Source organism: Macadamia integrifolia, chromosome 5 (assembly GCF_013358625.1).
Source record: "Macadamia integrifolia cultivar HAES 741 chromosome 5, SCU_Mint_v3, whole genome shotgun sequence".
NCBI classification, from domain to species: Eukaryota; Viridiplantae; Streptophyta; class Magnoliopsida; order Proteales; family Proteaceae; genus Macadamia; species Macadamia integrifolia.
The window spans coordinates 6,630,435-6,643,615 of record NC_056561.1 but is presented as its reverse complement, the minus strand read 5'-3'; the positions used below and the strand labels follow the sequence as shown (position 1 = coordinate 6,643,615).

General features: G+C 36.8%; 1 protein-coding gene and 1 pseudogene across 3 annotated transcripts; both read right to left on the bottom strand.

Moving 5' to 3' along the window:
* Window positions 1-232: 232 nt before the first annotated feature.
* LOC122079839 (organelle RRM domain-containing protein 6, chloroplastic) lies at window positions 233-6,465 on the bottom strand. 3 transcript variants are annotated; one of them, XM_042646590.1, is made up of 5 exons: window positions 6,120-6,465; window positions 4,262-4,330; window positions 4,013-4,119; window positions 1,719-1,882; window positions 233-504 (listed from the first exon to the last, which is right to left on the bottom strand). In XM_042646590.1, exons 1-4 carry the CDS (start codon window positions 6,385-6,387, stop codon window positions 1,799-1,801), a joined length of 528 nt encoding a protein of 175 aa, XP_042502524.1. In that variant the 5' UTR covers window positions 6,388-6,465; the 3' UTR covers window positions 233-504; window positions 1,719-1,798. The 3 variants fall into 3 exon arrangements, with proteins under 3 accessions (XP_042502524.1, XP_042502522.1, XP_042502523.1); XM_042646588.1 differs by lacking the exon at window positions 233-504 and adding an exon at window positions 1,381-1,628 and having other exon boundaries at window positions 6,120-6,464; XM_042646589.1 differs by lacking the exon at window positions 233-504 and adding an exon at window positions 1,381-1,564 and having other exon boundaries at window positions 6,120-6,464.
* Window positions 6,466-7,016: 551 nt separating this feature from the next.
* LOC122078472 lies at window positions 7,017-8,436 on the bottom strand (annotated as a pseudogene).
* Window positions 8,437-13,181: the final 4,745 nt, after the last annotated feature.

Below are 13,181 nucleotides of genomic sequence, written 5' to 3'. Positions count from 1 at the left end.
CATGCCCAATGGTTGACAACCTGACTTGCTTTATGGACAATGATGTACACACTGTCACATCATTCTCTGCTCTTTCCCTGACCATGTGGGCCCTGAAGCATTTTTTGGCACATCAATATATGCAAAATGATTTTATTTTATTTTATTTTTGAGTAGAAAGGAAGTCTATTGTAATAAACGGATTACACTTTTGTGATATGTGATAAAATTGATAGAAAAACAAGGATAAGGATTGGATCAAATCATTTTATCTTTTATTAAATAAAGCAATGTAGTGAGTCAGCAACAGAATTAGCATCCCTTAAGACATAATGAAAAGAATACAGGTCTAAGTAAGAAGATAGTGTCAAATGTTTGGCGACAGATAGAGCCAACGTCCCTGATGTGTCTTGTAGACATGCAATGACTTCATGGTTATCACTTTTCATCAAGAGGTTATTGGTACCTTCCGAGATTGCCCCTATAATCCCTTGCACATAGCCATAGTTTCACCTATTAAAATATCTGGAAAAAAAATTAACCAAAATGGTGTGTCAATTCACAGTCCCATTTTTAATAGGTCTATCTAAATAACACCTTTACATGTGTAGTTAAAACTCTTTTTTCGATAAATATATGTATTTAGAATTTGACATTTTCTTTTAATTATTTTTAATCTTGTTTCTAAAAGTTCTTTAACATAGAGGTAAAAAAGATTTTTTAAAAAAATTTAAAAAATGTCTTATTCTGCTGTTATTTATCATTATATATCATAATAAAAAATTATCACTATTTTCCATATTTTCGAATATACATGTAAAATGACAAGATTTACTTTCTTAAATGGAAAAAAAATATACCTATACATAGTATCATATTAAAAGAACAAAAAATAAAGATTACAAATTATGTCAATAATCATTTTAAATTATAACAGAATTTTTTTTTTGGCAAATATTAGAAGGGAAATGATCATTCTTGGGAGAAGGTTCTTTAAAAATCCCTATAGCATTCGGAAATTTTAAACCCCACTACCAAGGTTCTAGGTATTGATATCGGAGTAATACTTCTTGTGTAAGTATTGGTATTGATCCATATCAGTATCTAACGTTGGTCTGTACTGACAGTATCAGATAGTTTTGCCTCTGAACGACACTAATTCCATACATATTTTGACAATTTTACCCTTTATCCACACCGTATCACCGAACCGATATCAGACAATATTGGTGTCGACCGATCCACTACCAATACCTAAAACACTGCCCACTACCGCTTCCCCTGGTTATTCTTAATTTTTTTTTTTTTTTTTTCCAATTTTGGGTGGAGGGGTGGGGATTTGGGGGGTTCTATATAAATGTGTCTCACCAGATTAAGAATGGTCCTCATCAATAAGCAGGATTGTAGTACAGAAACAACTCAGAATCTGAGCATGTAAGCTTCTGGCTGGTCGTAGAGTTCACAAGAAATGGATCAAAACAGGCATTCTGTCAAAAAGTCTCAACATAGTTTTCTAATATACTAGAATAACTTCACATCTAATTGTACAAACTGTAGGAACTGAAACAACAATCTTTTGTTCGTCCTGTAAGCAAAAATTAATGAGAGTATTAGGATGGATAACCTCCTTGAAAGTCTAGTGTTGCACCCTTTTTCCATGCCAAAAGAAAAAAAGAAACAATTAGATAATGATGCATGGTAAACTAGAGAACACTAACCAAGGAGGATAATGATGGTACCTGAGTGGATGCACGAAAAGAAAGTCATTTCAATGCTCATAACCAAGACAGGCTCAAGTAAACAGCGAAAACCAAGCAGCTCAATATTGTCTAGGAGTTTGCTTTTGGCGCAGCTCTGATCTTGGCTTTGCAATTTCCACAAATATGACCCTGCCATCCAGAAACTAAACAGAAAAGGCCCGCATTGGGTTAGTGTCCCCAAGTCCTGGGAACTTCCATCTATGGAAGAGATCTGAGCTGAGACTATTGAAAATTGTTAGAAGACAAAAATCTAAACAGGAGGGCACAACATGATTATCCTGAGCCATTTGCCTAATGAGTTCCAATATCATGGCTCACCAACTTATTTATATTGATTCAACGAGAAGGCAGTTGGGGAGTGCGTAGCCAAATTAGATAAAGGACCCACTTATGGAAGCTCATTACATTATATGTGATAATCAGCCTCTTTTGCACAAGTTCAATAAAATGGGAAGGTAAAAATGCCTTTTCCTCATTATGTTCAATGCCCCTAGTACAAATGACCTTTTAGTCGTAAATGATCGGCAGGTTCAGATCCCCCATTAGGAAGTTCATCCACAATTCCCCAAACCTTCAACATAGCTCATTAGATCATCAAACAAAACAAAGCACAACAGTGAAGAGGTGTCTTAGAAGGACCCTTATGTTTGACCCATATATGGACTACCTTTCGCATAATTCCTGTTAGGCCTAGGCTGGAATACTGAGATATCCAACTAGCTCAAGACTCTACAGGTTGAAAATTGTATAATGAGGTAGCACGTCAGAGATAGAAATAAGTAAGGCACTCTGAATAGAAAGGAGGAGTTCATTAAAGATTCTCAATGCTCGGTTACATAGTCTTCAAAAAAAAGAGACGTAAATCTGACAATATCTAAATCCTGAGATCAACATTTTAGCCACAGTAACTACAAACAACTGATAGGCACTGAACCATTATCCTGATCCGCATTACACAAACTGCAAATTGCTGAAATGCAGGCAATAGAGAAGGTTGAATAACAACATTAAGGGAGAGGGTTGGGCAAAACGCTAGCTTTCCTAGAGCTAATGGGTCAACCAATTGTGGGGGGGGGGGGCTGGGATGCAAGGGGCATGGGGCATGGGGGTTCATTTCCAGAGGGGAGGAAGAGAGAGTGACAGAGTCTGGGCAACCCAGCACCATGCCCAGCATTTTCCCCTATATTAAATAGTGTAAGGAAAAAGACACATGGAAGAAATTTATGCAATTGGTGATCCATGCATTTCCAGGGAAACATCTTGAAATCGAGTAGTTCTGTTTGTGACTGTCAGTTGAATGAAATGGGATATGCAAACCCTGGTAATAGAATAGAAAAGAGGGTCACAAGCTGTTCATAAACAAGATGAAAGAAATCTGATCAGTGAGATGCAGTGTGATGGGTCTTCAAACATCCCGGAAATTCAGTAACATTCCAGGATTAACGATTCAGAGAAAGGGTCGGTGCCAGGTGCAAGCATATCAGAAAATAATGCAGGCCCAGTTTAAATTTGGACCATGTTACAATTTATAAAAGGTTTCAGTTGGGGTTTAGTTTTTGTGATTTTTTGTTGCAATGGACGGAAATATAAGGCACAAAAGTGGGATTTTAAGGCTGTGGACGAAAATTCTTATTTTATTTCGTGATAGTTGCAGAGGGATTTATCTTGCACTAAGTTGTTATTTTATCTTAATTCTTATTTTATTTTTCCCTTGCACAATAATCTTGAAATAGAAGAGCCGGAAAAAAAATTCTACTGCAACTTTATCCTCAATGTCAGCACTAAACACCTCAGATCGTTTTTCCTATCATCCCACTCCCCAATATTAAAAATAATAAATAACTTCAGAATTTAACAGATCAAAATGGTCCTACGGAATTCCCTTTGCTAATAAATTTTTCCAGACAAAGAATTAGACAGTTATACACTATGTGTTACATGAATACAGGTGTAGATATCCATAACTGACAAGGCCTGAGGTGTTGGGCACGACAAACCACTAAAAACCATTCAGGATATTAGCTTTTTAAATAGATTTTTTATATAGTTAAAAACATGTTTACCTCATAAAAACAATTCTATAACGGTTAGTCTGAGTAAACCATAATTTTAGAGGGGGAGGGGGAGGAGGATGTAACCTCACGTCTTGAATCCAACTAATGCAAACATACAAATAGCCAACCATAATGCCCACTAATTCAACCATGGAAGAAATCTCGGTTTCATGAAATGTATATCAAACTGAATGCTACAGGTATTTCTCAAGTACATACCTTTCCATGCATCCCCTCAATGGCTTTCTTAGATTCCTCCTCGGTTGCATAACGAAGGAAAGCAAAGCCCCTTGGTCTATTTGCTATTCTATCCATCACAAGTTTGACTGCAAACAAACAGATTATATGTTTAACTTACATTATGAGTTTTACAGAATGAAATTTAAGTATTACTGGAGGTTTATGCCTAACTAAAGGTTCTTCAGGAAAAGGGCAGCTAAATGTCAACATATATATCATTGTTCCAACCTTCAACAAGATTGCCAAAATTCTGAAAAGCATTTCGCAAGCTATCCTCAGTGGTTCTGAATGAAAGTCCTGCATTAATGTCACAATTAGTACCATGCAAAAAATACTGGCTGAGTAACCAAGAAAAAGATATTTAACAACTTAGGTGAACTGTATATGTGAGTTTTTCCTTTCATAAGTATTCCGAAAAGAATAAATATTTAAAAGGAAAAGAAAACCAATGAGATTTGTGGCTGTACAGGAAATGGAATGTGAAAAAAAAAAAAAATAAATAAATAACTAAGAGGTCACGTCAATTTTGGAACCCCACAAGTCTTACCAGTTCCCAATTTCCATATTCACATTGCTCACCATAAATGTTGAAAATTGAAAATATAGCACCATTTTCAAAATAATAAAAAATAAAACAGTAGGAGGCATTGGAAAATGGACACCCTCTCTCCCAAGTGTATCCTCTCCATATTTTGAAGGACTACAATAAAGTCAGTGACATGCTGTCTGCATATGGTGTAAATGGGCATGTTTTACATTGGAGGTCTTAAGCCTGAATGTGTGTCACTGATACAAAAAATGTAGGCAACAGTTTTAAGTTGTACAAGCATTTCTATATTCTATGTAATATGAATTTGGTGAAAGTCTTATAGGAAATACTTCCTGCTTCAGCTGATCAAATAAATCTGTGGCAGAAGATACCAACATTCAGGATCATGGCAGTGTCCTCCTTATGTCACAGCGGTTGATACCATTGAGTCATACAATCAACATCAAATATACAAAGTTCTCTTCCTAAAACACCAACACTGGATTTCACCTCTTCATTTACCCATGACCACAAAGAGATTTGTTCCAGGAGATAATTTCTGTGAATGAACATCAAGTAATCCTAGGAGTAGGAATGGAATAATCAAGTCATGATTGACATTTTATTAATTGAGAGTGGCAATAGACAATGCAGCTGATTGCCCTCCCCACCACTATTGTCCAATGAAACAGAAATTATCCTTGGAGAATCTAAGGAAGTATGTATTTAATGGGGTTATCGCTTTGCTCATATAGACACTATTGCTGAAAGACTCACTGCCCTTCAGATGGCACGTTTCGGGAGATGCATCTCTTTCCTATTCCAACAATCATCATTCCGAACAAGAACAAATAGAGTGGGAGGAGACAGATATCTCAATAGAAGTAGTGCCAGAAGAAAAAAAAGGAGAGCAAATGGGTTTACATTTTTAATATGATACTCTGTACCACATCTAAAACAAAATCATTGAATCAATGCACAAATCTATCAAATTATATTAAACAGAAACCATTCTAAGAGGGAAAAGCGAATTCCATATCTTTGCAAATCAAGGGGGGTGAAATTGAAAAGCCCCCCCCCCCACACCCACAAACAAAACCCAAGAACAAACATCTATGAACAGCTCAACCTGCCTAACCTACATTCATACTGAACTCATGCAATGGTCATTAACTGTTGAAGCAATAAATGCAATTTGCATTAGAAATGGCATAAACTACAAGTTCAAATGACCCACATTAGAAAAATTAAGTAACCGAATCAAAATCTCTGCCGGCAGCAATTCCATTTCCTCAAATGTCCAAGCTACAAATACGCGCGGGCAACAGCCACAGAGAGAGAGAGAGAGAGAGAGAGAGAGAGAGAGAAATTTCATGTACAATGAGTAGCATACCCAGTTGAATACTGACCCAAACTGGGAGAAACGAAAGAAGAAAACGACGATAGAGAAACAGAAAAAAAGTCACAGATTTTTACGAACTTCATTCCTCAGACACAGAGAAACCAGACAAATAAGCTTTAAATAATAAGGGCCAATTAAAGAGGGAAGAATCTAACCACTAACATAGAGCTTGGTGAAGCCTCTTGTACTACTCTCCGAGGAAGAAGGAAGGCAACCCATAACAGCCCAGCCATGGCGGTGAGTTAATTGAGTTGCAGAAAGAGGTGAAGCCAATTGCAAGCAAGACAAAGACCAAGTATGAGAAGAAAGGGCGTTGCAGGGATGGATGAAGGATGAACTGTTCAGTCCCTGCCTCCTTAGATTTCTCGAAGTTGGAGTTGGAGATGAAGCCCAGAGAGCAACTGTCAGGGAAATCGCTGCCATTTCCTCTTCAAAATCCAACCATTTTAGGTATTTGATATTTGGATATACCAAGTCTGCACCAATCACATCCGTCCACTGAGAGCTTTACCCTTCCTGGGTTTAATAAGATGGGCCTTGGCTTAGACCCAATAATGAACTGGTTTTACAGTTTTGCCCACTCCAGAGTGTCTTAAGTAGTTGGTATATTATATTAGCGGGTGGCAAAACTGCGTACATTATGACTTTCCTTAGAGCCCTCGGTTTCGGAAGCCTCGTGCATTAGGTACACCCTTTATATTATTCATGAGTTAGTCACTTGTCTAAATTAATACTAATCATTTCATAGCTTAAATATATGTAATGCGACAACTTGGACACGATCACATTTTGTGTATAGATAGTAAGGTAGACCCAAGATCTTTACTCATATGTCAAATTTAGCCTAATTGGGGTTTATAGAGTGGCATAATAGAGATTTAAAGAATTCGACTAAGGAAGGGTGTGTAGTAATGGCCAGAGTAGTGATACATGGAGAATATTTGATTGAACTTAGAGTATGAAATATGCCAGTGATCAGTTCAGAACAAGTACTTAATTTCTATCCAAAAATAAAAATTGTAAGGGCCGCCTTCTGAGATACATTTTGAAATAAGAGATGCATATACAAAAAAGCCATGATCACCTATATTTATGCTATCTCCCCATCCCACAATTCATCAAGAGACTTGTAAGAGCCTTCTGATGAGATAAATTCCAATGCAGGACACCCTTTATGTTGTGAAATGCCATCAATCTTCTGCAGCCCCTCTTGACTTACCATCCAATCAACAATCTCAAGGTTTTCCTTCAACCTTTCCTTGTTGAAGCTCTTCACGATTATGCCCACCCCTTGCTCATACACCCATCTCAAGCAAACCTACACCATACATTAGTAAGCTAGTTTATATACCTTTTAATGAAGAGATTCAAAACTACATAATGGAATTCTCTCCCTTTTTAAATTTCTAGTTATTATCAATCACATTGGCAAGATGGAACAACAATACATCTTAAGAAAATCCATATTAAAAGAGTAGGAGAAAAACAAGCATAAGCATCTTAGAATATTGAGAGACCTTATTGGTAGACTTTATGTAGAAGCAGTGAATGAAATTAATTAATCTCACCTGTGCAACTGCCTTTCTTCTTGCCTCTGCTATCTCTTTTAGAACCTCACACTCCAATACTTTGTTAGTGCCCCAAGGTGTTCCTTTGGCACCCAAGGGAGAGTAAGCAATAACAACTATTCCCTTTTCTTTACAGAACTCCCTCATCTTCTTCTGCTGCCAAAGTGGGTTCATCTCCACCTTTACAAACAAACAATACATAACCTTCTCTCAGCCTTTAACTTCCACAACAGCTTATGTTTCTTCAAATCAAGAAAAAATCCAAGCAAACTTACTTCATTGACTGCTGGAGGGATCTTGGCTACAGCAAGTAAATCTTCAAGCTTCTTGAAAGAGAAGTTGCTAACTCCAATGAATCTTGTGAGGCCAAGCTTCTGACACTGCTCCATTGATTCCCAAACAGATTTGAAATCCATAGGGAGAATGTCTTTCTTATCAAAGGGAAGTTCAAATTTCACTAAACTTGCAGGAAAATGGATGAGGTAGAGATCAAGGTAATCCGATTTGAAGGTTCCTACACAGAAACAATTATAAGAAAAAATTTACACAGTAAGTTTTTAAAGAAAAAGGATTTGATGTTTTTGTTTTACTGGAGAGTCTTTTTGAGAGCTGGAAGGACACGTTCATGGTGAGCATCACTGCACCATAGTTTGGAAGTAATGAAAAGCTCATCTCTTGATTTGATGAAGCCTAGGCTTTGGGCTTCTTTGATGGATTCACCCAGAGGCTGCTCTGAACCATAGAGAGTGGCTGAGTCAAAGTGCCTGTAACCGAGTTGGATTGCATGGAGAATGGCTGACTTCATGGTTACAGAAGCAGCTAAGGGAAACGCTGCTGTAGCCATTCCAAGGGAGGGGATGCATTGGCCTGTCGAACCCAGGGATAACTCTGGAATGCTTCCCATCTCTTCTGCTACCCGCTACTCTGTCATGAGGTCAACTTATTTACCAAAAAAAAAGGACAGTTACTATACTATCACACCTCTATACTTGACCTATATTCACCAATACTATCCTACTTTTAACTTTATTTCTGAAATTTCTTTACATTTGGACTTTTACATCTCTTTCTCCCCTGCTATTTTAAAATATTTAAATTACCCTTTCCTCCCTGCCCAACCCCTCACCCTTGCCAGTTACCATACAACCCACCCCACCCTCTTCTTCTACAGAGAAAAAAAAAATGCATTTTTTCCTTCATCTTCGGCTTTGATTTTAAGTTTCTAACTTTGTTTTCTTTCTTTCTTCCTCTGTTTGTGTAGAGGCAAAGAGAAGCTTTGGATTTGCAATTGAAACTAAAACCACAACAAATAAAGTTTGGTTAGCAAGGCTGAGTGAACCAGTTAATAGATAAAAAGATAGGGTTATTTAGGCATTTTGGAAAATTTAACAGGGAAGAAGGAGATATAAAAACTCAAATGTAGGGAGTATAAAAAAAAAAAAAAATTAAAGAGATGGGAGTTTTATTAATTATAGACTAGTGTGGAAGAGTGATAGTAATTGCTTAAAAAAAATCATGTGGTCAACTTTCTTGCACTTATTTATAAAAATATATATATATATATATATTTACATATGCATAGCATTATCCAAAAAAAAAAAAAATCATTATTTATATAATGTGTTTGCCCCAAAAAAGGAACACTATTGCACATCTCACCCTTGGCCAATATTAGAGAGGTAATAATGTTTTGTTTACAAGTGATATGAAAAGATGTCCCATTCCCCTTGGAACAAGGATTGAGTATAGACATGAGTAATACAAATCAGTAGTAGCAGTCTTTTTCCCGAGTATTATATAGCTCTCTCTCTCTCTCTCTCAAAATGGATGTCTATTCAAGAAGCTCACCCTGATCGATACGGTTACGTTCCATCTCAAATACATATTGTTTGCCAAAGATATATTCCATGGCCAAAGGCTAAGGACTTACTAGACCAGTAGTAATAACCACAATCAATTTAAAAGAAGCCATGGCAAGTTCCTTCCTAAGTTGTTTTGATAACATAGAAGAACCAACGGATAAAAACGAGGAACAAGAAGAAGTGCAACCAAGAGGATGCATGTGATGTATTGGGGGAGGTTATTTTGATTATATGCCAGTTTGGATTAGGTCCTCGTATGGTGTCTAGTCTATACTTGAAATCAAGGGTTTAGTTATTGGTATTGGTATCAGTCTCAGCTAATACTGATACGATATTGATCTGGGATCGATTGTAAATGTTCAGATCGATCAATACTACCCCTATTTTTCATAAAAATTAGATTTTTTTTTTTACTATTTTACCCCTGTTACCGATACAATGCCCAATCTCTGATCGATCAGGTATTGGGATCGGTCTCAATTGATATCAATATATGGCCGATCCGATACTGATACCTAAAACCATGCGTAGAATCCACACATTGTGAAAGCCTGTTGTAAGAAGAGAAAGATTGAGTGGATTCCATGTGCAGATCAGGCACCGTATGAGAATGGTTCTCGAACAAAAACCTGATCCGAACTATATTTATCTAAGATTGTGGGTCCCACTACATTATACTTTGTTGAAGAAGTAGCTGTAACCCTACTAGTAGCCAAAGAAATGAAATAATTCACTTTTTCCGCTTGGGTTCACAAATAATCTCCTAGGTTTTAGTATTTCAAAAAATCCCCTTCAAGATTTCATTCCTTTGGTTTGGTTGCCAATAGAAGTTTTAGCTAGGTCCAGGCAGTAGTCAACTTTTGTCCACTTGTGACAACCAAGTTTCTCACCCCAAATCCTTTCCCCTTTTTTTTTTTTATCTAATCCCTCCGAGGGCCCATAGGCCACTAGGAGTGATAGCCCAAGAGTGTAGTTATGGTGGTGAGGAGTGTTTTAAATCTCAAAAATTGGATCGATATTAATATTAGTTGATATCAATCTAATACTGCTCTGGACTGATCTGTATCTATCCGACCAATCTGATACTGTTACTTAGAACCCTAGGATAAGGTGGTCAATGAGATAAGGGGGAGGAGAAAGGGAAGAGGGAAAATAAGAATGTCTAACATCCAATGAGAGAGAGTCAACTATCAACCTCAACTAGGACTTAAGCCCACCATGCCACCACCACACCAGGAGGTGTTTCCCCTTAATCATCTCCACCCTTCGTCTGGAGTTGGACTTGAATTTGAAACGGCAATGCGAAGAAGAATGGAGATTTTAATTAAACGAATTACATTAATGATACACCAATTAAAACGAGAGAAGTTTCCCTCTAGATAGGGTACCAGGCCACTTGGGCTCTGTACTGAGAGGTTAAAGAGCAACATGGGCTTCTGCTTTTTAAAAATCAGATGTTAACGTACGCCCCTATGCATGATTCCTTTTGTCTAGGGTAGAGGCTACAGCTTTAGGAAATGAACGTCAATGATTCAGCCTAAAAAAGGTCAATGATTCCCTTTCCAATTGTTTCTAGTTTTGGAAGAGAGGATGTGTAATGGCCAATCATTCATCTAAATCATGATATTGTTTGTTTTGGGATCAACCTCCCACTCTTTTAAAACACATTATAAAGGTATCAACCAGTCCTCTCTTGTCCCTAATGGATGTGTGCTAATTAATCTGCTCTTTCCAACGTGTCTTGTCTTGCCCACTTTTGGGGCTCAATGGATTTGTACAATTTTTTGGGTGTGACATAACGCTATTTGATCATGTGGCTCTTATGCCATTTAGACATCTAATAACAGGATGATGTGCAAGGATTAAAGTATCAATATCGATCGTTGTATCGATTAGTCAAAATTAAGATATGTATCGAAAGATATCGTATCGTATCGAAGATACGCTAAGATACGCTAAAGATATACACATAAATAGATAGGAAACATTTTTTAAACACTTTTGCATAAAGAATTTGTTAAAAAAAGCTATTGATAACATGTATTATGCATAAACACTAAATTGAAGGTTTCGCACTAAGAATTTAAGGTTTGTAGTTATCCCATAAATATAAAATCCTTGTTCCCAACCTTGATTTCCACTTTAGTTAGAAAGAAATATGACTGGTAGCAACTTTGGAACAAAAACCCCTCAAAAAATCGTATTTTTCTAAAAAATTACTCATATTGGCCATTATATGACCGTAGCACATTGTATCGGTACATACCGATATTCACCGATACGTATCGATACACACCGATACTCATCAATACGTACATTTCACCTCGATTTTATATTTTTCATAAAGTCGTATCGGTGCATATTGTATCGTATCGATGTGTATCTGTGATGTATTGATGCATATCGGTATGTATCGTAGGATATATATCGATACAAAAGGATTTTAAAAATTCAATGTATCGTATCGGTGTGTATCGTATCGCCGGGCTAAATTTAAGATACGTATCGGAGGGTATCGTATCGGTATCGGAGATACTTTAAACCATATTGAGGTGATTATTTTGCCATCTTTGTGTTTGAGTGTAGGAGTGCACAATCAGGTAATATTTCCCCTTTCATCTCTAGTATGCCTGAGTAAAGTCCCCTTAGATAATTTTTTATACCCGAGACTATGAGATATTTTTTCCAACATAAAATGAAATAAATTGGAAATAAGGAAAAAAGAAAACCATGGTAGATTCTTCCATACGCCGCTTCTCGTAGCCCATACGTGGATCTCAAACGCTGTCCCTCTCTCTCGAGTCCATATCAGGTCCTTGTACGAGAATCATTCTTGTACGGTGCCTAATCCACGCATAGAATCCACTTATTCTCTCTCTTCTTACAACAGGCTTTCACATTGAGTAGATTCCACGTATAAATTAGACACCGTACAAGAGCCATTCTTATAATCATGCTGCCCCACTCCTAAGAGATAGAAGTTTAGTCCAGCATATTATTTATATTGTGTCAAATTATTTTTAAACTTTTATTTGTATAGTTGCCTCCGTAATGAAGAATGTCTTAAATAGGTTAACAATTCCATTACCTTATTCGTATAGTGGAGCTTAACGTAGTCATTGATGTAGTCTTTGCATGAATGGGTAGCCTTCTTCTTCTTCAATGGAGGTATGTTTCTCCCCTTAGTATTTTCTCAATGCGCTCATCCAATGGGTGAGATTAGTATGTAACCATACAAGAGGGGACCTAATTTGCTTTAATAACATAACGTCCATCTCCCATTAAGGTAGACCAATCAATTAGAGAGCAAATCTTCCTTATTTGCTACTAAACTAATATGATGGATATCCTTAATAGAATCCAAGATATTTCCAATCAAATCAAATATTGGGTTTTCATAATGGAACCCAATCAATGGTCAATTGAGACTAAGAAGAAAAATAAAATCCTACAAGTCTGACTCTAATTCTACTTTTCCATGTCTGTGGACTAGTGGATTTAGGTCATACATTTGATTCATTTTCCTTTCGTTTCTAGGAATTTTTAATAGTCCTTTTCTTCATTACTTTCCTCCTCTTCTTCAATTGATAAATTTACTAGAGAGAGATTTAAAAGTTGAGCAATTAACCTTGTAGTTCATCACTTGCTAAGCAACTAATTATATCATCTGAGCACATACCTAATAATACAGTTATCCATGTTACTTGAAAAAACATACAGAACCATGAATTAGACCAGAGGAAGCTATGCCAATTAAGTTCCTTCCTTAGCTGTCTTGAGTATATAG